Genomic DNA, 23,729 nt, shown 5'->3' with positions numbered 1-23,729 from the left:
TAAGTTGCTGCTTTTATTTCTCTCTAAGCCTGAATAAGACTCTCTCAACACTGCAGTGGATCGATGGGAGCATCGGTTGCATCCCAGTCTGAACCAGTGCCACTGAGCACCGTGTGCCATTAGCTTCAGTAATCAAGCTTTTACTGCCCTCGTAAGGGGAGGATTATTTTGACAACAGCAAAATGATTTACTGATATAAATGAGAACATCACAGTTTCTCATTGTTTATTCCAGTCCTAATTAATCAGAGCAGCAGAAAGCCAGCACTCATGTATTCTCTTTACCGTCACATGCATGGAAGGAAAATTGCCCATTTCCTGAGCACATCATGCTGTGAGCGACTGAACACTGTAGAATTTCCTGGAAATAATACATCAACGAAGGCTGAGTGACAGCGGCTGTAACAGCTGGAGACTAATGCTATCTATTGACACCTCAGCGGAGGGACGGGGTTTGATTTCTTGCTTGTCTGAGAAAGAAAACGACGGCAATTTCATTGCAGTGAGCGTTCGCACTGTTATTAAATTCTTTTGAATTGCGGAGGAAAAAGGGAGCGTTCGAGAGGGGCGTCACATTACCAATCAAAAGCCACTGAAGAAGAAGATGCATCCAAGTCTTCCACAGACAGATTGTTACACATGGATGAACATTCACACCTATGAATGCATACGTATCGACTTTCTATTCTTTGATAAACATTCTCTCCCCATTCTAATTTCATACCTATGATTGCATCAGCGTGGCGGCCGAACATCAACCGTTACTGCCTCAGCTGACCTGTGAATCCCTCTGAAGCAACGCTAAAGAAAGAAAGAAAAGAAAGACATCCTTCATTTCACACTACAGGCACATGCACACACACGCCATGCTTGGTGAAATTCTTCTTCCACTTTTAACCCATCCTGGTCGTCCTTCCTCCGCGGCAGACCAGGAGCGGTGGGCTGCCAGCCAACCGGCGCCCGGGGACCCAGTTTCCTTTGTCACCATTGGTCAGGTGGTGATTTTCATGCATGTTTTTTAGAGGGGGGTTTCTTTCTTTTTGGGCGGCACGGTGGAGCAGCAGGTAGTGCGCGTGCCTCACAGCAAGAAGGTCGCCGGTTCGATTCCTGTGCATGCGTGGGTTCTCTCCGGGCACTCCGGCTTCCTCCCACAGACCAAAAACATGCTCATTAGGTTAAGTGGTGACTCTAAATTGTCCTTAGGTGTGAGTGTGAGTGTCAATGGTTGTATGTCTTGTGTGTTGCTCTGGGATCGACTGGCGACCAGTCCAGGGTGTACCCCGCCTCTCACCCGTTGACAGCTGGGATAGGCTCCAGCCCCCCCGCAACCCCGAAAGGGATAGGCGGTATAGATAATGGATGGATGGATGGATGGATGGATGGATGGATGGATGGATGGATGGATGGATGGATGGATGGATGGATGGATGGATGGATGGGTTTCTTTCTTTTTCTTTTTTTTAAAGAGGATCCCCCCAGGTGAACATGGGGAGAACCTGCAAACATGCATGCAATGCATCCACACAGAAAGGCCCCTTTCCTCAAGATAAGGGGCAGCAGGCACCGAAGGCATATTGGAGGACACGCCCCACAGCGCTCACAGCGCCCCAGGCGGGAATCTAACCTGGGACCTTCTTGCTGTGAGGCTGTACCACTGTCCCACTGTGCCACCCAAAGGGTCTGTTTACCCAAATTTCAAAGACATTTTCTCATTAACCCATTTAATCTCATTAAGATTATAATAAAGTTTCACAGCGCTTCTTATTTCCATCCTTTAAAGGGACGATTTTTTGACCAGACTTCCCTGAAGCCTTGTGATCACTGTGAGACCTCTACCGGGGACAGAGGAAGTCTCTGTCCTGCTGAGAAATAATGAAACCACAAATTGTCTTTTTCACACTTGGGTCTTTGAAAGGGTTAAACAAAGGAGTTATTACATGTTAAATCAGGCTCGGAGGAGAACACGCCGTACTGTCTTTGAAACAGAGCACAGCCTCGTGCACGCTGATCACACTTTGTTTTTTAGGGATTTAAATGAGATTCAAAGTGCAGCTTCATTATAATCTTGACCGCGTTATTTCCAAAGACATTCCAGCCTGTCCTGTGCTCTCCGTGTGTTTTTGATGTTGTCGCCGTGTTGTTTTGGAACATTAATTTGTTCATCCACCTCGACGCCAAGAAGACCTGTGGGGAAAACTGATACTCACATGTGAGGGTGTGTGTGTGCATATTTGTGTGTGCGGACGAATATTTAAACACTGGCATTATCATATGACTAATTCTAACATTGTTTTCATCATGTGGGTGTTTTTGTCGGTGATTTAATTGGACAGCTTTTAGCTTTTTTGGAGAGCAGATGAAAATGGAGCGCGCGTGCCTGCGGGCCGGATTGCTTGTTTATACCTGCGATGCTGTTGGTTGTGTATGTGCGTGCGCGAGCTTGTTATTTAGCTGGACGTGAATCATTAATGTGTTTACTCCCAGCTTGGTTTGTGCAGGCTGACCCGTGCAGCAAAGTCATGTTGGTAGAGATAAATATTAGTTTATATAATTCATGATTTACTCAACATGGACAGCAGGATTTCCTCAGACCTAATTTGGCTGCTCCTCAGGGACCCGAGGAGTGGGAGGCTTTGAGACGTCCATTAAGAATGACACATACTGATAGACCATATGGAGGTGAGAGGATGTCTGTGGGCAGACACACCTGGATGCATTAGCGCTGTGTGTGTAGGTGTGTGTATCTGATGCTTGAATCAACAGTTTGGTCGATGGAGTCTTTTCCGAGTCCTCGTGTTCCTTTCAAAACATCTAGAGGAAAAGTTACGCTCCTTATCTCGCTCACATTTTGGCATGCAGCCTTGATGTGTCACAGTGGCCTCATGTAAAATGTCATCTGGTGTTCCAGTGCTGGAACAGTTTCAGCCTCTATTTTAAGACCATTAAGACTGTACTCAAATACAGCTCTGCCAAGTCTTATCCGGGTCTTTATTGTTCTCGGAGACAGCAAACTTCCCTCCCATCGAATTCTTGATCCGCTGGCTTTGAGGTCTGAAAATGGTACATTCTGTCCCATGTAGCCGGGCAGAGTTAGCTGAGACCCTGTTGCTGTTGAAGAGTTTTCCTTTTTTTCATATTTTTAACCTTCTGAGTACATTAGGAGGCATTTTATGAAGCTTTTGTTGAGGTGCTGCACTTCAGCTCCACCAAGGACAACAAAGTTTTAATGCATTTCAGCAGCAAAACGAGCAGGAGAAGTGATGAAATGTTGTGCTGTGAAGGCCACGCAGCTCATAACTATGGAAATGTGAGCCAGGTGCTGTTGACTGTTTGGTGAAGCAGTGATGAGCAGCGTGCCACGTGTCAATATGTTCATGTTCAGAGGAAGACTGTGACAAACACACTATAACAAAAAGCAAAAAAATGGCTGACCTTCTGCATTTAGATGTGTTTTTCTGCAACATCAACTTGGTCTTACCGTCTTTTGTTGCTAGGAAAACAGCTGCCAGCGTAACAGCTCTGAGGTTGTACTGAAGCACAACAGTGAGCTAAACTCTAATCAACATGCTAACGCACTCACAGTGACGATGCTAACATGCTAATGTTAGCAGGGCTGATGTTTACCTTTTTCACCATCTTAGTCGTGTGTGTTAGCATGCTAACAATGGCTAATCAGCACAAAGCAATTACAACGCATGCAGTAAACTTTATTCATGAATGAATTTGCATACTCAAGCACAGCATTTACTCGTCAGAGATGCTTAGATCAGTCTGGACCGAAGTGTTGGACAGACGTTTCCATCTCTAGAACCATTTCGATAGCATCGCTAAAAATTCAGCTGCAACATCTCTTTTCACAAACAGTGTCCTCGATGGTTTGAATAATGTCGAGTTATATTTGAATTTCTGGGTATCATGTAGTACCGTTTACACAATGCTGATGATTTGGATAGTTTTGTCTGGTATTGATTGTTGGTTTATCTCCTTTAACACTCGCTCATAATAGACCAACGTTCTGTTTTTAGCATCATGCAGCAGACAGATGTTTGCACTCGGCAGTGTTTAAGCTCCTCTGCCTGAAGTGACTCATAAGTTAGCGGCCTGTTTGGGCGACCAGAGCTGTTTTTAACTCCGCCGTCTCTCACGCCCACGTCCATTCACGCAGACGTACCGAGGCTAAAAGAAGTCTCTCTGTGGAGAACACGCCAACGCCAACAGCTCTCCACTCACATTTATACACACATATTCATATCCTAATTGTTTGCTCTCAGTCACACTTGACACATATTTATCTAAAAATAAATCAGTGTTGTCAGCGTTTCTGGGTCTTAGCTATCCGTCGTCTTCAAGCGTGTGATTTGGCGTTTGTGTTTTGCAGGCGAGCTATCGTCCGTTCCTGCGGCAGATCCTGGAGGAAGTCTTCCACCCTGACAGACCCGAATGCCCCGACATCGAGCACATGTCCGGAGGCCTCACAGACCTGCTCAAGACCGGCTTCAGCATGTTCATGAAGGTCTGACATCGCTCACACACACACACACACACACACACACACACACACACACACACACGTTTGTATGTAACGGGGTCAGCTCTGTCACATCCTCTTCGCTCTGCCTTCGCCAGCTGCCTGCTGTGGACAGCAAAGTGCCTTCTTCCATTGCTTGAACTTGACCTGATTCGACAGTTTGCTGAGTAAGTGTCTCATGTGGGCACATGTGCAGTGTTTACCCAAGCAGGACGATTAAACCCCAAAGAGATCAGTTCTTCAGCTCAACAGACGGCGTGAGTAGGAAATGTGAAACGCCTGCGCTGGCCTTTTTGTGTCTGCAGAGCGCTCATTCGTTTGCCCGCTGCTGCTAGTGTTGCTCAGTTTCAAAGCAGTAATGCCGTTCTGCATAACTGGCCAAGTGATGGCGCTGTTGGTAGCTTGTTTGAATATGTCGAGCAGATACCCTACGGATACCTCTTCAGGGTCCATTCCTAGATTTCCCCCAAATTTGGTTGCAATCGGATGTTGCTTTGCATAAATAAGGCAGTAAAGAGTGAGCAGGAGCCTGAAGTCTGAGCCTGAAAAAGTCATAAAAGGCAAAACAGTAATCACACAAATACATTTCAGCACTGATCATCTGAACCTTTGAATGTTCAACATATCAGGGGTGCGACATTAAATGCAACAGCAGTTTCATTCAATTCAGATTCCTTCAGCAAAGATTTCTTCTCATGAAGTCACACATTCGGCCTTTTGGTAATTAATTCAGTAACAGATCAATCAATACACTTTAGCTTTACAGCAGCTGAGCGCTTCAGAGGATTACATTTTAAAGCAGAACCTAATCCCCAGACGGCAGCAGGACCTGTGTGGTCCAGATACCTGAGGAGCACAAGAAACGCTGGCAGAGAAACAGATGCTGACAGTAATCTCAATGAAAGAAACACCTTAAATCCACATTAATCCATTTGAACCCAGATTTCAGCCTTTAAAACAAAGCAGTCGGATTTGCAGATTGTTTTACTTTGTTGTTAATAAGCAGCTCGATTATCAAATGACTTATTCTGTCTTTCATTCAGCGATTCATCCACTCTTTTCCAGTTGTGTCTTTTCTATGTTTTGAAAGCATCACAGGGCGACACAGAGAGCTGAAATTTTAGGTTACAGTATGTTAGTATTCCAACCAAATGTTTTCCTCCAACAGTCATGTTGTTCTGGGCTTGTGGGTAATGTATATCCACCGCAGAGCAGATCACTATCCTCAGTCTGATTATCCCACATCTGGGCCTGCTTAAAGTGATGATTACCCGGGGGTGGAGGAATTAGACTGGTTGTGTAACCACGGCCTGGTTTTACACAAATTAAGAGACTTGGCTCACGAACCACCAACTCAGACAGACTAAACCTATAAACCCTTTCTATAGGAGCGCCGTGCACACCCTTTATACAATAAAACTTCTATTTTTAAGCACAGAGCCTGCTGTGTTAACGTGCTGGACCCTGCTGTGCATTGAGCACCGCTGCTTAAACGGCGCATGTGTGTGTGTTTGTGTCCTGTGTGTCCTCTTTGTTCGGAGCCTCTTGTACAAGAGATTCACAGAAGTTCCTCCATCTAACACCAGCAACCAGATCTGAGTCTTAAGTCCTAAAATCGCAGCATGTGTCACACTTATGGAGCACAGTTTGCTGTTTTTCTTCTGCTAACTTCCTTGTGGAAAGGTGTTTTCATGTGTGCGACAGGAAGAGACCGTGTGCCACATTGATGAGTAACAACAAAGATGAAATGTTTGAAATGATTCAGCTTCAGGAGATCCGCCGACCTCCTCGCAACATGCCGGTGTTTTAAACTTAAATATCTGTATGAGGCACCTCAATCCGGCTGTGCTGTCGTACAGAGCCGCGGTCCTCAGCTGCTGCTTCCTGATGCTGAAATGGACCTCGACCCACCAGCCTGCCTTAACAAAAAAAAAATCACTTTGAAATGAGGTCAACTTGTAGAGCGGCGCTTTTATTGTGAAGTCTGTTTCCCACCTCCTAGATGAAAGATGGTACTTCAAAATAAAAGCGCCAATTCATTGTTGCGAGAAGGTCCTGGGTTTGAAGTCGCTCACAGGCAGAATGGATGGATGGAAATGTGTTTTAAGATCACATGACTAGTTGTCTAAGAGAAAATCCAGACCAGTTAAGAGCCACTGGTATGACGGGTGTCTCACTGACACGACGGCAGCTCACTGCCTGTGGATGTGTTTTATCATCAGGACACAGAATAACATTTTCTTTTCCTCTCCTCCGCTCAGAGGCACATTTCTCACCTCCTCCCTCCACACTCTCATCAGCCCCTTCCTCCCCGTCCATCCCACGGCGGCGCACATGCATCAGACACTCGCAGCTGCGCCTTCACCCCGGCCAACATGCATGTGGTGATGTGCTCGCACATGGAAGCTGATGTCTGTGATGAAACGCCGAGCCGTGTCGAAACACATAACATAGACGAACACACTACTGTTTGTTCTCACATTTCTTTGCAAAACACATGTTGAATCACCCCTGACACGCTCCACCCCTGCCTGCTAGCGCTTCACGTGTACAGCCACTCTCCCCCCGGGTCCGCCCCCTGCGGCTCCGATTGCTCGGTTAGCATTCACAGGCAGCAGGTGTGCCCAGGCTGCAGCTCGCCGACCAATAGCACAAAGGCATTATTCCGCCAGCAGCCTATCATGCTTAGCAGAAGCACCAGACTTCACCCTGCTGTTAAAATGCCCCTTCAAGAGACAGTTTATGTTTTTCTCTGTAGCAGCATGGCTCGGTCTGTGTGAGCTTTCTAACACAGGTGATTTTGCGACATGTTGCGTGTCTACATGTGTTATGTGAGAGTGTATGTGCGTACACCTGCTCCGTGCATGTCCACGTGTCAGCCATCATAACACCAGGGTGAGAGGGCAGCATCCATTGTCTGGAGTAATGTGTTTTTGTGAGTCCGCTCTCATCAGTATCGCCACAATATCTCGAGTGTCCAGCTGAGCAGTGACTCAGCGCAGAGACAGCCACCCATGATAATGTGAAGAGGAAATGATTAAGTGTTCCCTGCACAAAGCGGCTTGCTTATCACACACTGTTCAGAATCCACCGGCCAATCACAGCGTCCTGTCTTTACTCCAGGTGAGTCGTCCGCACCCCAGCGACAACCCTCTGCTCTTCCTCTTCCTGGTGGGTGGAGTCACGCCCTCAGAGCTTCGCCTCATCAGGGAGGTCGTCAGCGCTCACAAACCGGGGAGCCAGGTGAGTCTGTGCGACTTTGAGTCCTGCTCTGTTCTTTGCTCTGCGACGTTCAGCTGTGGTTCAGCTCGCCTCAGCGTGTTCTCCCTCTCCTCCAGTGTAAATAAATACCGTGCGTGGTATTAAACTGGAGCAGTATTACTGAATCTGTGGAACACCTCACTGTATTTTTGTGGTTTAGGTCCCTCTGACAGCAGGTCAGGATCAAACTAGTCATCAGCATGTACTCAGCTCAGAGACGAGCACTGAAAGCAGAATCATGTTCTATTAAAATAATGCTTAAAATATATAAATATACATCACAGTTGAAGTTTTGCTTATGTTTACTTAGCTTAATGCGCTAACTGCATGTATTTTAACACCTCTTAGCCCTGCATGGACCATGTTGCCTTTCAGCTTTGCTTTTAAAGCGCTGTTGCTGTTGCTCTCTCCAGCAGCAAACGGCAGCGGTGGAGCGTAACTCAGTGCTTTTATTCCAGCGCTGAACTTAATTAAGCTTTTTGAGGTACTGGTCATTTAGTTATATTCCATTTATTCTACTTCTGCTCCACCACATTTGAAGTAAAAACATTAGATTTTTAACTCCAGTGCAGGTTGAATTGCCACACTATGATGAAATGTTAAAATTTTGTCTGTTATTTTAGATATAAATATATATAAATATGTGTGTAAAATGGTAAATATTAGCACACCTTGACCACAATCAGCAATGATAATCCAGTATACTGTTTAACACTGAGAGGAGCCATTCGGCCGACATAATTAGTACTTTTAACAGTTATACTGTCTGCTCGCATATTTTTAAGTACTTGCAGTGCATTGTGGTTTTGCAGCTTTTACTTAAAGATCTGAGCATTTCTTGTGCTGCAGGCGAGGGTTAACTGAAACAATGTGGAAGACGATTGAGTTTGTGTGGAAGGTTGTGTGTAAAGCTGCGGTTTATTAGAATCTGTCATTGCAGATTGTTGGAAATCTTTTTGTTCCAAGGCCTAAAAATTCAGACAGATCTAGACGATGTGTATATGAATCATAAGGTCGAGGTATAGAGGCGAGAGTGGCGTTCGATCGTCACACACATTAAGACAGCAAGTGCAAACAGGAGCTGTTGTGTCTGTCTGCGTGTGTTTGGCTGGTTTAGGTGCTGATTACATATGCAGACCACACTGACATGCAAAACAGGCAGATGAATTAGCTTTCTGTGTGAGAGGAGTGCCAGGAAGGCGACGAGGGAGATCGGGCTGGGTAATGTTGGTTTGTCTTAATAAAGGGCTTTGAGAGGGAGGCCGGAGACAATGAAAGGCCTGGCGGGGATCAAAGCCTTCCATCTGTAATCAGGAAAAGCGAATAAAGACGAGCTTATACAATAACCTGCTGGCCCACACACACGCTGACCTGAGCACACACACGCTCGAGCCTCAGCGTGTACATGCATGACATACTTTGTATAGGCAAGTGTGTGCGAGCGATGGCTGCGGACCAGACGCTGATGAGCAGTTCGACTGAAAGCAGCCTGCAGAGTTTTGCTCTCGCACTAAATTCCTCTGAAACATACAGTCTGCCACTAAAAACAGGTCCGGTGCCAATTTTAGGTGCTGACCCAGAGTTAAAGCAACACTGCTGCGGAGACACAGAGCCTCTCTGTTATACAACAGGACAGGGTTTGAACTAGAAAGCGCTTAAAGAGGGCGAACTTCGACTGATGTGACTTACTTTTCTTTTTCCTTCTGCATCAGAATATACATAACGACAGAGAATCGTGGGATATGTATGCCTCAGGGTTTCCTTTCTAGTAAAGAGCAGCAGTTAAAGAGAAGAAATGTTCAGTGTTTGAGAAATTCCTGGATGAACATCAAATTCAACTCATTCCTCGGCAAGACTCTCCACATGTTTCCACTGACTTTAAAGTGATACTGCACCGAAAATCTTTGTTTCTCAGTGTCGAACCGTCACCGCCTGTTGGCCTGACAGGTGGATGTAAAACTTTGTGCCAGCGGGTTACAAACGTTTTCTAAAACCTCTGCAAGCATGCACCTTATTACGTAAATGTGATGGCTATCTTACATGTGTGAATAAGCACCCAAATCTGTGTTGCATCACTGATTTATTTGTCTTATGAGTACCTGGATGGAAGCATTGATACTGACTGAAAAACACAAGGACCTGCCTGTATTTTTAATTTTCATCCATGCAGTCTGTGTGGATGAATATCAGGCAAGTTTCTGATGCTTGTGCACTGTAAAATATGCAGTTTGTGAAATAGTCTGATCTGTACAAATTTAATTTATTTGGGGATTTAGGTGCCAAAAGAAGGCTTCAACAGCAAAATAATCTTAAATCCATCAGTGATGCAGCCTGTGAGAGAGCTGAGAGCGCTCTTCCTCCTTCATATCATTAAGTTTCTATTTTCCAGCACTTCCTGTCACACACCAGCTTACCTTAACAGTCCCGTCACGTCTGAATAAAGCGATGATGAACATGTACGAATCCGAATGTCTGAATGAGGAGAAGCCATCAATTATCAGGCAGATGAAACCGGCAGTGTTACCTGATGAAAAGGGATGAATGCCGACCAGCTTCAGCCTCATTGTTGACACCTGAGCACAGCCGCAAAGAGTTTCACACACACAAGATTTTTACTGGACTCTCATCAAAAAGTATTGTTCGAGGCAACACGCCACCCAAAAAACACGGCGAACCAGCAGCGCCCGCAGCCTGACCTCCATGACAGAAGCAATTACAGCAAATTAAAAAAAAGAAACCAGCTGCCAAGCCACCTGATTCGTGCACCTTGTTGATTGCCAATTTGCATTGCTCACCCTGACGCTCACGTCTGCTTCATTTATCAGTGTGGAGTCGCACGCCGTGACCTGTTTTAACCTTTTGCTCCGCTGCAGGTGCTGGTTCTGTCCACCAGATTACTGAGGCCCACGGACGTCCCCGAGCTGCTCTTCAGCACCCAGAGACTGCTGCCTGACATCGGTGTCTGAGCGGCCGTCACGTGGAAACGCACACGTGGAAGGACACATGCGCCTCCACACCTCGTCAGGTGTGAGCGCAGCCCGACTTAACGAGATTGGCTGTGAAGCCGCGGGGGGAAATCAAGATGATAATGCAACCGGAGCGACATTCCTGTCCTGTTTGTGTCAGCGTGTGCTGTCTGTAAACTGTAAAGTAATGATATAAAAGCAGCTTTGGGGATTTATTTTCTTGGAGGCAGTAAAATAAATTACCATTTTTGTGTGCGGCTGTCCCTCCTCTGCTGCCAAAGACGAGTCTGTCAAAAGCCACTTTGAAGTTTTCCTGAGCGAGAGCTGTAAAATTACCAGGTTCTGCTTCCGTCAAATGTTAATAAAACAAAATCCGTCACTTTTCAGGCTCAGTCGTGTCTTATGTTTGCATACAGCTCAGTCCATCAGGCTGAGCTGTTAGCTGGTTTGACCAGGATGTGTGAAAAGCAGGCCATTCTGTGTGTGTGTGTGTGTGTGTGTGTGTGTGTGTGTGTGTGTGTGTGTGTGTGTGTGTGTGTGTGTGTGTGTGTGTGTGTGTGTGTGTGTGTGTGTGTGTGTGTGCTGTGGTGGTGGAATACACACTCTGCTAGCAGCCATTCACACCTCACTGCATCATATGGTGGCAAATAAAAGCAAAATAATTAACAAGTCGTTTCACACTGGAGGCTGAGGCCGGTGATTTGCTCACACCTCGGTCTTGCCCACGCTCTCTTTATTCTCTCCACCATGAATCACCTCAGCCAGAGCTCAGCAATTTCACCCACCTACACGCACCTGAACCTACCATGAATATAAGCGTCCCACATGTTTTCAAACAGAGTGTAGAAATCCGGTGAGTCCTGCGTTCTGAGGTTCTTCTGAGAGTAACAGGATATTCAGGATTCACTGATTAGTTTTTGGGTTGTAAATAAACAGATCGCTGACGCAACACAAACATCAGGTTTTATTGGAAAAGAGCTTAATATCATCTTCATCTTTTGTTTGTGATTCTCAGAAGACCCCATAATGAAAACCAGCGTGAACTCTTCCGCCGCTGTTGGCTCGAGCTATTTTAACCACTTTTTTTTAATCAGAAAGGTTTTCGGGGGTCAGGGACTGCGCCGGGTTTTTGGACAGACCTCAAGAGCCGAGAGGCTGCTGCACAGTCGCGCCTCCGCCGTCGGCTCAATGCTGTTTTCAAAGCATTTTTATAAGAGGCGGTTTATTCATAAGCCAGACTACCTTCTCCTGCGTGAGTCACCCCCTCACAATAGTTTTTCACTCTTATGAAATCGAAAACATCACCCTGACTCAAAGAGTGAAGGTTGAGAACTGAGCTCGTTTCTGCTGCCAGCGAATGAAAAACCAGACACGTTCATCATCAAATTCATCAGTTTATTGTGAGCAAAAAGTGAATTTATAACAAATAAATAACAGGCCCTTTGGATTATTCCTTTTTTTATAAAGTGCATCAGTGATAACAACACATGCTACATACTGTCTGCTGCCCCTCTACAACCCCCCACCCCACCCGTCACTCTGTCATGCAGTTTCTGGATGCTGCAAAAATACACTGCAGCTACTGACACAAAAGAGCACACACACACACACAGCCCTGGCTCAAGTAGCTGCTATAATGACACGAGCATTTAGCGGCACCGTGTAGCAACAGCCTGAACAAAAAGCTGCCACAATGGGCAGCGCGGCTAAAAATAAGCAGCAGAGTCCTTGAGAGCCGCTGTTGCCAGGAGAGCTTGATTTAAGCTTTCTGATTCGATATGCGGGGAGTCTGGGGTTCAGTCAGCCTCGCACGGCTGCTTCTGCGTCCTCAGGTGTCGTTTCTCCTCCTGGGGAGATGATGAGCCTCCCCGCCGCTTCTCCTCGCGTGTGCCATCCGACAGGAGACGCCTGCCCGTTTAGAGGTGATTACCTCTGGAAAGATTCAACCGCCTCCGGATATTAACACCTACTGCTGTTTCATCTCACACCTGCCCTCTTCAGCACAGGACTGCAGTGCAGAAGCATGAATCTTCCGTCCTCTTTTCCACCTTCAATGCTTTCTTTCTCTCTGCGGCCGCTCTGGACCACTTTCAACTTCTGGTCCTCCTCACACCGAGGTGACGGTCCTGACTTTGGCCGACAGCGCCTGCTTGAAGCGCCTCTTCAGGTCTTGCATGTTGGGAGACTTTGGCCTGGGGATGAGGGGCGAGCGCCTCTTCTCCGTGGCGGCGCTGGCGGAGCCGTGTGAGGAGTTGGAGGCCGGGGGCGGCTGCTTGGCGAGCTGGCAGCACAGCCTGTGGAAGGCCCTGTGCACCTGGCTGTAGTCCTCGCTGGCAGATACTTCATAGAAACAGCAGCCCAGCGTTCCCGCCAGCAAAGGGCCCTGCTGGGAGTCGACCCGCCTCAGGTGCAGCAGGTCCGCCTTATTGGCCAGCAGGATCACCGGGGGCATATTGGCACCGCCGGCACGGACGACCTGCTGGTGCAACTGATCGATCAAGTCGAAGCTGCGGCGGTCCGTCACAGAGTACACAAGCACCACCGCGTCGGCCCACTGGATGGAGCAGGTCACATGATCAGGCAGGCTGATGCCATTATCGGTCATCTGTGAAGCAAAAGGAGGCTGATTAAAACACGACTCTTTTACATTTATTGTTTCTGTCCTAAAGAGCCATGAAACTGAATTCAGGCCAGATTAAACGCTCCCTGACTTCCTGCCACTGATCTTTAGTCATGACTGGAATGCTGACTGAGGCAGACGTGAGCTATAGGGTTACTCCAGCACAGTGAGGTGTGGGTGATTGAGCAGCCTGGATGAGGATCAGGGTATCATTTACCCTGGCCTCAGACATCCATTAGCCTAAATGGGAGATTAGACAGCCAGACTGAAGGGCTCAGCTTCAGGAGAAAACACACACACACACACACACACACACACACACACACACACACACACACACACACACACACACACACACACACACACACACACACACATCTTTAGTTTTGGACTGGTGCCCAGTCAGGAGAGGCTTAGATGATCTTAACAGCCAGACGGTGAATTAGATTATATCATCTTTGTATTGGCTTATCCTCGGCGGGTTTTCATGTGTTGAACCCGGTCGGCTCAGTTTACCTGAAGAGAAAACAAACTAATCTGCCTGTTTTCAGCCTGAGGAGGGAAAAAAAGAGGATCTTACCTCCACACCAGGAGTGTCTTGAACCTGGATGGTCACTTGGTCTCCGTCCACCTGGACCTCTCTGGAGTAGAGATTACCTGCACACACACACACGGGACGAAAAATGGATATTAAGACCAGGACTGAGAGACTTGTGTCGTCTCGGCTCATCAGCAGTGACGCCGCTCGGCTACTCACCAGCGTTTCTCTCATAGTCTCCGATGAAGCGCCTCGTCAGGAATCTCACCACGAGCGCTGAAATCCAGAAAAGAGGCAAAATTAGACAATTATATCAGAGAATATGAGACGACACAAATCACTCCACCTCTACAACTACAAGCGAGGGTTTTAGTCGTTTTCTTACCGGTTTTCCCAACTCCGCTGCCTCCTATCACAGCCATTTTTATGACCCGGTTAGGGACCGAGTATTCCGCAGCTGGATACTCCGCAATAGTCGTCATGTTGTGGATGAGACGCATTTCTTTTCTCCGTTCGTCAGTTCCGTCCGAGACAGCAACGGTTTTCTTTCCAAAACTCTTTCAGCTTTCAGGTGAAAGTAAATCCTAAATGACTCCCGGGAAGGCTCAGAAGATGTCTAGCAAACAATACAGCTGCACAAGCGAAGAAGAAGAAGCTGCGCTGCTGCTGCAGAGAGGCGCACGCGGTTTTTATAGCGCCCGAGCGTCGCTCGCTTCTGATTGGACGCCGGTGAGCCTTCCCCTCCCTCGTGCGCCCCCGCCTACACGTGGATGTGCGCGCTGCACACAAGCGAAAAACGCTCGGGCAACAGGTGGGCTCCGGCTGGGTGTCCTGACAAAAGTGTCCCTCTTTTCGGAGGGAGAAAGGAACAAAACATGTTTGTTTATATTCAGCTTCACAGCAAAACTATTACTGAATTATACTGTGATAGAACATAATGTAATTGTAACAATATTAATCTTATTTTATTGAGAATCGGTATAATAATATGTATAATAATCTGTGCAATAACCTGTGAAACAATCTGTGCAGTAACCTGTGCAACACTACCGGTACATAACAGTCTGTAAATACTATTTACAATTTTTTTAGGATGATGTTTTTCTTTTTATCCCACCCTTTTGTATATACTTGTTGTGTTTAACTTGCATGCACTTGTTGTCTTTTACCATTCTATCCACTTTATTGGTGCTGCTGTGAAATTGGAATTTCCCCTCGCGGGACGAATAAAGGAATATTGAACTGAATTGAAATATCAAGCAGTATTTGAACATCACATTAACATTATCCACATGCTCAGCTGTATGTTTTCTTATGTGTGTTTTCTGCGTCTCAGCCATAACGTTTAAGTTTTGTGAGGAATTAAAGGATGCAGGTGGATCCTGCTCAACCTCCCCACGCTGTGCTGCAGCTGTAACCTGTTCAGACTTGCCCCTGCACTTGTGAATCTTCCACACAGGGGGTTAATGGCTGCTGATGTAGTACAAATACAGCCCCCCACACACACACACTCACACACACATACCTTACAAGAACTCATGCAAGCAATCATGCCATGGATGTGAAAGCTACCGGCCCCCGACATCCAGAAATGACACAATATTTCAGCCACTTATCTAAAAATGGAAACAGAGTGGTAAAATAAGTGCCTATTTTCACAAGTGAACTGCAACATAATAAAACATTTGTTGATACCTCACATGGCAAAGCAGCTCAGCAGCTGCTCTGATTCAACCTGTGTCGTCTCTTTGTCCCATTTTCTTCTGCCCCCCCCCATAGGCCTCCCACTCTCATCTTTCATTTGCGCTCATGTGCTCTGAGGTATTTTGGCATGCAGTGCTTCTGTGATTATGGTCTGGTATGTATTTTTGATAAGAGCGCTGTTGACAGCTGGCTGCGCTGAAATATGAAATTAGTGCCCGGGATTGGTGAGCAGACCTGGTTGCGAGGTGTGCACGCACGCACACACAGCCCTCGAACCACATCACGGCCAAACTCGCCCCAGCGGCATGATGGGAAGGGCGAGCCTGTTTTCTTGCTGAGTAAATCCTGCACATGGTTGCATTTTGTGACATGCAAACTGGATTCCCTCAGATCCTCTGAGTGGGAGTGATGCTCCTGCCTTTTTCAACTGAATGATGTGAGCGAGGTGTCACCCATTTGTAATCCAAGCCCACGCTGCAGCATATTTGTAACGCAGAATTGTAAAAAGCATCACGGCTGCTCCCTCCTCTAGCAACCAGGCGAGAGGGCAAATGAGAAGGAGGGAGGATGCTGTGGAGGTGTTCTTAGGCAGTTTTAGAAATGCTGAGCGACTCACACCAGAAGTCAACACAGTGCAACATCACTCGTTTTATATCTGAAAGACAATGACTTTGTGGTGATGATGCATTTCACACAGCGGTGCAATAACTCTAACTGTAGTCGTGCCTTCAGGCCGGTGTTGCCTTCACTTTCCCTGAGGGAGGGCTGCAGGAAAATCACAACCCCTTTGAGTCAAAGCAGACTATCGTAGCTACAGCAGAGCAGAACAAGGCCTGGCTCAGGGATCAGGTTGTCAGCCACACATAGGTGACAATGGACGGTTAGAGAAGGTAAAATGGTGCTAATCTTTTCGCCGGGGTGGTGGCAATTACCAGGGAGAATTCGGGGTATTCGCTGCAAACAGAGGAATGTCGAGTTAATTGGGGGCTGGCAGAGAGGGGGATCAGGGGCAGATGAAATCAGGAGGAGGAGGTGTTCTTAGAAGGATGTCCTTGTTGACACGTAAGTGAGGACTGATTTCCCGAGGCGGCCTCGCCTTTTACAGTGGAGCTGAGAAGAAGCACGCTGCCGTCACTTGCCCCCCAGGCGCGATCCCACAAAGGACGGTCATTTGGGATATCAGAGAAGCTGGGGCAGTTTGGAGCTGCCCCAGGGCCAAACCTCATGAGCCACGGTCATGTGTTTATCAGCATCGTGATAGATGCTTATCATTCCCATTGCCTTTAATCATGGAGTGCAATGGTGATTACTGGGGGCCAATTATTTTACCTGGTCTTAAACACAGTAATTTTGTAGTTACTTCAAAGCTGCACAAAAAAACAGATGCTTAATACTCCAAATTTAGTTTGGTTCTCCATAAAAGTTCCATATTTGCATTGATAATTTAAGAAATAACTGAACTGACCATTTGTTCGCCTTCTCTCGCAGCGCTGCGCTGCAGATGCACAAACACAGGGGTAACTGTGAAAAGCAGATCTATTCACACATCTTTTCATAGATCTTTTCTCTCATTTGTTTATATCTACAAGCAAATTTGCATTTCCACTGACCAATGGAAATTGCATTGGCCTGCCAGCACAAGCTGCTCTCGAGCCACACAAAGGAAGAGAGGTTGTTTTTCTTATTGAAATGTAAACCTTCCAACATGTTGGGCCATTTGCATACCTCTGAATGTCAGCAGTAGTAGGGGGATGGCAGTGGTGGTTTTAGAGGGTTGTGTGGACTATGGTGCTGGGTCTGAATGACAATAGTCCCCTCACACACACACCACCTCCTCCTGCCACTCGAGGAATGCCAGCTCAAGCTTTTAAAAGTGACGCTGGCCAGTTGGCCGCAGCTTGTCTTCAGGAACATGATGGAAAATATCTAAATCTGGATTCTCCATCTTCCATTCATGCTCCCCTTCTCCTGTTTACATTCCACAGCTGATCCCTGGCGTAGCACTGGGTAATTGGTTTCCACTCTCATTTCTGAGGACAGGCATGCAGTCCACAAACTGTTAATGTGTGCCAACATGCGTGGCTACGTGCATGTCGGGGAGAAAAAGCCGTAGGTGCTGCAGCAATAACAGGGGATCGGCGTGTTTTCGTCTGGCGTGCATGTGACCATAGACGTGTATTTAAGGTAAGACTTTAAACTCTGGGATTATCCTGTTTTCACTCATTGAGAGGTTGTTGTTTTTCCTCTCACGTGGAAAACCTGTGAGTGGAAACATAACAAACTGCACTTGTTAAGTGGAGGATTAAGAGGGCGTTTTGACATGAGTGGGTAAGGAGGTCATGTCTTATTGTTTTAATGGAGGAAACCGTTGTGAATCATCAGTGATCTGTTGCACAACAATTATATTTAGAGGTTCTGTGATGATGGGAATGCTGATGTTTTCTGTGCAAAAAGGCCAGAGTATTTTGGTTAAAAGAGATTTTTAACTTTTTACATCTCATAAAATCCATCTGCATCAGAAATCTGCAGAGATAATTAACACAAACAGCTGCTTTCTTCGTAGGAGTTATGAAGTTTGTTGGAACATCCTCTGCACCTCTTCCACGTGTGTACACTAAATAATGGTGTCGTTAACTTACATGTGTAGGTGAAACGCTAATGAGCCTGAGATTGACCCCTGCAGTCCACCCATTAGACACCAGTACAGGGCGTGAGGGAACACAGTGTTGACCTGTGGAAACGTCAAGTCGCTGTTTGATTTTTAAAGCAGAAGTGGGTACATTCATCTCCAGATATCTTTGAGACTTAACAGCTTCGGCCTCATTTCTTCATGAATCGTTAGTGTTCAGGCATCCATGGCAACCAACACACACATTAATTTCTAATGTGCTGTCTGGATAGAAAGCTTGGCAGCCGGTTGTAATGAGATAAAGTCATCATCAGTATGACACAGGCAGACCGGCGGACGGGGACGCTCTGCTCTGGACAGATCGTGTTGGGACGCGGGGTCCAGTGGTTGAGATTTATGGTTTTTGGTCTCTGTCGGTAAATCAGACTGTCCCCCTGGGCCCCGTCTGTCCGTCTAGTCTGCTTTACTGCCCAGACGGAGCGGAGCTGGAGCTCATGCTGGAGGCAGAGCGAGGTTCAGAGCAGGGCCTCTATGGTGGTTTAATATAGACCGACAGCTCCCTGGGGGGGTGATTCTGGGCCAGGGCTGGAGTTCAGATCTGTAGATGTGCTGGCCAAACTGAAGTGCTTCACATACTGGAAATTATACAAACAGCATGAGAGAGTTTATGCACACTGGTTCTGTGTAATCATGTGATGGGCATGGAGGGTAAGTTTTGGTCTTTGTGTGCAACAAATGGGGGAATGAAATGGCTCTAACTGTGGCAGCTCTGATGCGACTGTTATCACAACTCCTCTGTGGCCTCTTCACAGCCCTCAGTGGGACACAGTGACCTGTCGTCAGCTCACAAGTAACAAGAGCCCAGTGATGAATAGGGATAAAGAGGCTGCTGTGCACGTGCAGCCCGATTCAGGTTCAGGTGGAGCGTCCGTGAAAGTAAACAGAAAAGAGAGCGGAGGTACGTGCACGTGGAAAATAAGCTTCCAAATATTTATTCTGATTCTGTTTTCAGCCAGACTTTAGTCAGACAGCTGTCACCACCATTATCCTTCCATCACCATCATCGTCTTATATCGATAACCTTAATTACCTCGTTATTATCACAGTTTACCCAAGCATCTGTCATCTTTTGTCATCCCAGAGGCAGCTTTCCTGTCAGTCCGGTGTCTTCAAGACTAAATAAAGTTTTGTGTGCAAACTGACAGACAGGCTCAGTCCTGTCACTGCCTCTCACAGGAAGAATGAACCTGAATATAGGCGGATTAGGCACCTGTGAACACAGATCTGATGGCATAAATAGGTGCGCCTAAACCAATAGAAAACACTGGAAAACATGACAACACTGGGATGTAAACGGCCTGTTTTAGACCGTGATCTGAAGGGCTTTCCCTCAATGTACTGCAGACGGACAGCTGATAGCAGTACAAAAACACAGAGGTAGTTTAAGGTCCTGTGATCTGATGTGAAGTTCAGATAAATAAGATGAAAAACAGACATCCTGGTGTTAGCCGAATAAACCAAGAAAAGAGCAGTTTCACCAGCCCTGTGGGGAAACATTATTATCCGCCTGTGTTTGTCGTTTGTCTGGGTTAGAAAGTGTTGCTATGAGATGCTTCTTCAGAGGGCTGAGTGTTTATTCATCTCATGCAAGATGATGGTCGCCTTGAGCAGCTCATCTTGAGCTGGTTTTTATTTTTTCAGGTCTTTTTGTTTTGTTGTCTTTTGTCCTCATTCCTATGTGTTTCCTATACAGGTACATTGATTGAGTGCAATGTTTAACCCAAAGTCAAATTCTACTTGGCCAATAAAGCCGGTTCTGATCCTGATCCTGATCCTGATCCTGATCGATGAAGGACTGCCTTCTCTCAGGTGAGCGCTCTGACTCAGAGGAGCCCTAAAGACTGGAAGCGGGGAGATAATTGCACACCTGCTTTCACTGATGACAGCGTCTTTACTTTGTTCCTGAGATTCCCACTTAACTACTGATGCTGATCGCAGATCTGCCGGGTCTTGTTTTGTCTGTGTCAGGTCATGATGTTTGTCCATAGTGAAGATTACATCATGAGTTATTCTTTCCCTCCCATTAAAGCTGCTAGAACTGTCCCCCAGAGCCTTCTGTCCCTGCATGTGCAGACAGACTCAGGAACAATGGACTCTTCAACATGTACATCATGACAGTATTATGAGTGATTGCCCACTTTCATTCATATGCACACACGCACCCACACAGACTCCCATGCTTTGGCATAATCTCACCAATTATGCAGCATGCTCACACACTGCACAAAGAAAGACTTTCACATGAATGTGTGTGCGCCTGATTCAGAGGCGGAGTGAGATGACTCCCCCTCTAGATCCTCAAGGTCACCTCTCTCCGCAGCACATGTCCTTTGTGAGGACACCAAACAGGAAGAGAGTGTGTGAGAGAACACATGCTGGGCGTTTTAATCAGTGTGTGCGTTAGCGGAAGCGGGAAAAAGAAGATCTCGCCACATTTTGTCAACTCACCTGTGTGTAGCAGGAACGCCGAAAGACGTAACTGGAGACATGACGTCTGTGGAGCCACCTTGGTCATGGTTATCCGAGGACGGTTGAATCAAGGACAGTCGGACTTGTAGAAACTTGAAAGACACCTTTTTGTGATTTTGTGGACATTGCTGGGATTCATATTTTAAGCTAAATCCTACACATGACGTGGGGTTAACCTTCCTCTTGTGTAAGAAATAACATTATAAAGCAATAATTAGAGCCAAAACTGAAATTATAACCAACACACTGACAGCCAGCTCCTCTCCCAGTCATGTGAGCTTTAGGGGATTCTCATTTTGCCTTGTTTTCCAGTATACCTGCACAAAAACAAAACAAACAAAGACGGGTATGGCCAGACATGTGAGGTCAGTTCAGTATAGAGTTGGTGAGTTGCAGAGTGCATATCTACAATTTGCATCATGCAAAAATGAGATGAAGATTTTCAGTGAGCCAACCTGGACAAGCTGACTGCCACCTACACTTGCCAGTGAATGACCAGGAGATGGCCAAAGGTTGTGTTTTACAACATCCCTGATGTGTCGGCATGTAATGCATTTGTGTTGTGGACCCACATCCACCAAAGATGGAACTCCACAAAACAAGCAGAGAATGAAGGGAACGGGTGCCCCGAGACCCAGATGCTGCAGCCTTGGTCAGACAGCTGCAGAGCTCTTCTAGCTCTCCGTCCACGTCATCGGGAGCACAAAGAGCATCCGCTCCAGCATCCTCCTCAGCCAGCCCTGCCTCAACCGCGAGCCCACTCAGGCCACCCGACCCGTGTCAGGTCTGCCCAGGCAGTAAAGACAGAAAGACAAACATATTGTGCTTCAACTGCAAGACATATCTCTGCGAAGAACACACTGAAAGTGTCACTTTTTGCCACACATGTATCTAAACACACACACATACACACATGCTTGTTCTTGCTCACAGAGACTTTAACTTTTTGCTTTGGAACGAGTAATTGATTTCTATTGGTTTGATTTGCTTGATCGGTTGTTGGTTGTTTGACCTTGCAAATCTATATTTTGTTATATTTATGTTATGACTTTCTCTTGAAGTAAATATGTACGGGTCGAAATTGACCCGTAACACCATAGATGTTATTATAATTAATAATATTAAAATGAAAAAATAAATAAATCAAATTTAATTAAGAAATGTGTTCTAAATCCCCTCAGTAATAGGCAGGTAACACAACAACCTTTTATTTATTTATATGATTCTCTTGAGGTTCATTTTACCAGTTTTTAGAATTGAAATCGAGGGGTATGCTGGCAAAAAAAAAGGCCCAGAGGCCCACACCAAAAATATTAAAACCATTTTTTTCTTGGATAAGGAAGCCTAACAAGGTAACCAAGAGATGAGAAACAAATTGGATGATAGATGATTTAAAACATGAGTCAAAACCGATCCGTTAACACAAGAGATGGTAACAAAAAGCTAACACAAGAGGAAGGTTACAGCAGCCAGCTCTGCCTCGCTCCAGCCCCAGCACAGATGGGGCTCAGGCTCTCTTTGCCCCCCAGCCCGGCTTTCAGAAACACATTACGTCTGCTGCAGGGAAGAGCTGCGGTGGAGCAGGGCCATTGGGTTGCCTCAGAGTGAGAAAGAGAAAACAGACGCACCAAACTGCTTCAGGCAGAAACGAAGGTGTCAGTGTTCTTGAAGGGTACATACTGTACTCTCCATGAAAACTGGCACCAGGTACAATGAAAAAGGAAAAAGATGTGCGTCAGACATCCTGAGGGAGGGGGTACCGCAGCATCATGTGCTACTTGAACCCCCCCCCCCCTTCATTGCTGTCTCTTCCTAATGCTTCACACATTACAGGCAGGCAGATTTGCTGTGGCTGAAGATGAGGCTTCAAGTCCTTGACATGTGGAAGAAAGCTGTGAAAGCGATGAGATTTCAGCCATTTCACTGATAAACTTCAGCATTCATGCATGCGCTTCATATGTTAATTAATGGATATTTTCAATGCAGCCAGCCTCCTCTGTGGTAGATTCCACTGGTTTGACGTGCAAAAGAAACTCAAGGTGAGCATAGTGGTTATTGTCTGAGGACAAAAAGACTTGTACACAACATTTTTTTTCTTTTGCAGCTGCGTCAGAGAGGACTCAACATCAAGCAGAGAAGAAGATTCACTAATATTGTATTTAAAAAATACTGCTCCAGGATGTTTAAACACATAGTGGGGGTGATGTTCCTTCTCTGGGGTCTGCACAGGCAGAGGAGCACCCCCAGGTTTTATTGAGGCGCCCCCAAATCCTCACATTTCCTCCTGGCTCACTGATTTTAAACCTCACTGCTCACAGTTTCAAAACATCAGCGATGAGCAAGGAGGACATTTTTGGCATTTGAGGTCATTGTAGTGCAGTAATGTGTTTTTTTCTATGGGATCTCAAATATCACTTCTCCCAGTAACACGTCGTTGCTTTGACTGTGTGGGGGTTGGATTAGATACCAGAAGCAGGAGGGTTGACAGACATGTTGTGAGTCCTTAATCACAGTCTAGAGGTCAGTAACTGAACTGATGACTAATCTTGGGCGTCCACCTTGAAACTGTGCTGATTGTTTCGATCTTCTGTGCTGCCAGGTGAAGATGTGTGTGAAGCATCCATGTTTTACAGTTTGTAGCTTCTTCACATCCATATCTGGAGCATCGTGGTCCTCCACAAGCTGATTGGTTCTGCTGATATTGATCTTCAGGTGATTGTCGTTGCATCATATGATGAAGCTCTCTATCAGTCCTTTGTAGCATGTTTCTCACTGGACATTATTCACTGGAATCACACATGTCAGTATAGCAATAACTTCCATTTCACCAAAGATATACTTAAAACCTTCTACTATTGTAATTCCTTCAAAGTCCTCAGTACATATATGATGTGAGTCTGGCCAGACGTGGATGTAAACTGCAGCTTGTCTGGCTGGAGGAGGCAAACAACCACA

The 23,729-nt window shown here is 46.2% G+C and overlaps 2 protein-coding genes across 2 annotated transcripts in view; one reads left to right on the top strand and one right to left on the bottom strand.

The window, feature by feature from the left end:
* scfd2 (sec1 family domain containing 2) overlaps window positions 1-11,138 on the top strand; it is an 89,439-nt gene extending 78,301 nt beyond the window's left edge. Inside the window, exons 7-9 of the mRNA XM_070960113.1 lie at window positions 4,378-4,512; window positions 7,651-7,770; window positions 10,662-11,138. Of these exons, the coding sequence (XP_070816214.1) occupies window positions 4,378-4,512; window positions 7,651-7,770; window positions 10,662-10,754 (348 nt within the window). The 3' untranslated portion in view covers window positions 10,755-11,138. The remainder of the gene's footprint in view (window positions 1-4,377; window positions 4,513-7,650; window positions 7,771-10,661) is intronic.
* Window positions 11,139-12,135: 997 nt separating this feature from the next.
* On the bottom strand, window positions 12,136-14,577 carry rasl11b (RAS-like, family 11, member B). Its single transcript, XM_070961108.1, has 4 exons — window positions 14,298-14,577; window positions 14,132-14,188; window positions 13,955-14,031; window positions 12,136-13,359 (listed from the first exon to the last, which is right to left on the bottom strand). Exons 1-4 carry the CDS (start codon window positions 14,410-14,412, stop codon window positions 12,862-12,864), a joined length of 747 nt encoding a protein of 248 aa, XP_070817209.1. The 5' UTR covers window positions 14,413-14,577; the 3' UTR covers window positions 12,136-12,861.
* Window positions 14,578-23,729: the final 9,152 nt, after the last annotated feature.

Source organism: Chaetodon trifascialis, chromosome 4 (assembly GCF_039877785.1).
Source record: "Chaetodon trifascialis isolate fChaTrf1 chromosome 4, fChaTrf1.hap1, whole genome shotgun sequence".
NCBI classification, from domain to species: Eukaryota; Metazoa; Chordata; class Actinopteri; order Chaetodontiformes; family Chaetodontidae; genus Chaetodon; species Chaetodon trifascialis.
This window is presented reverse-complemented; position numbering and strand designations above follow the sequence as displayed.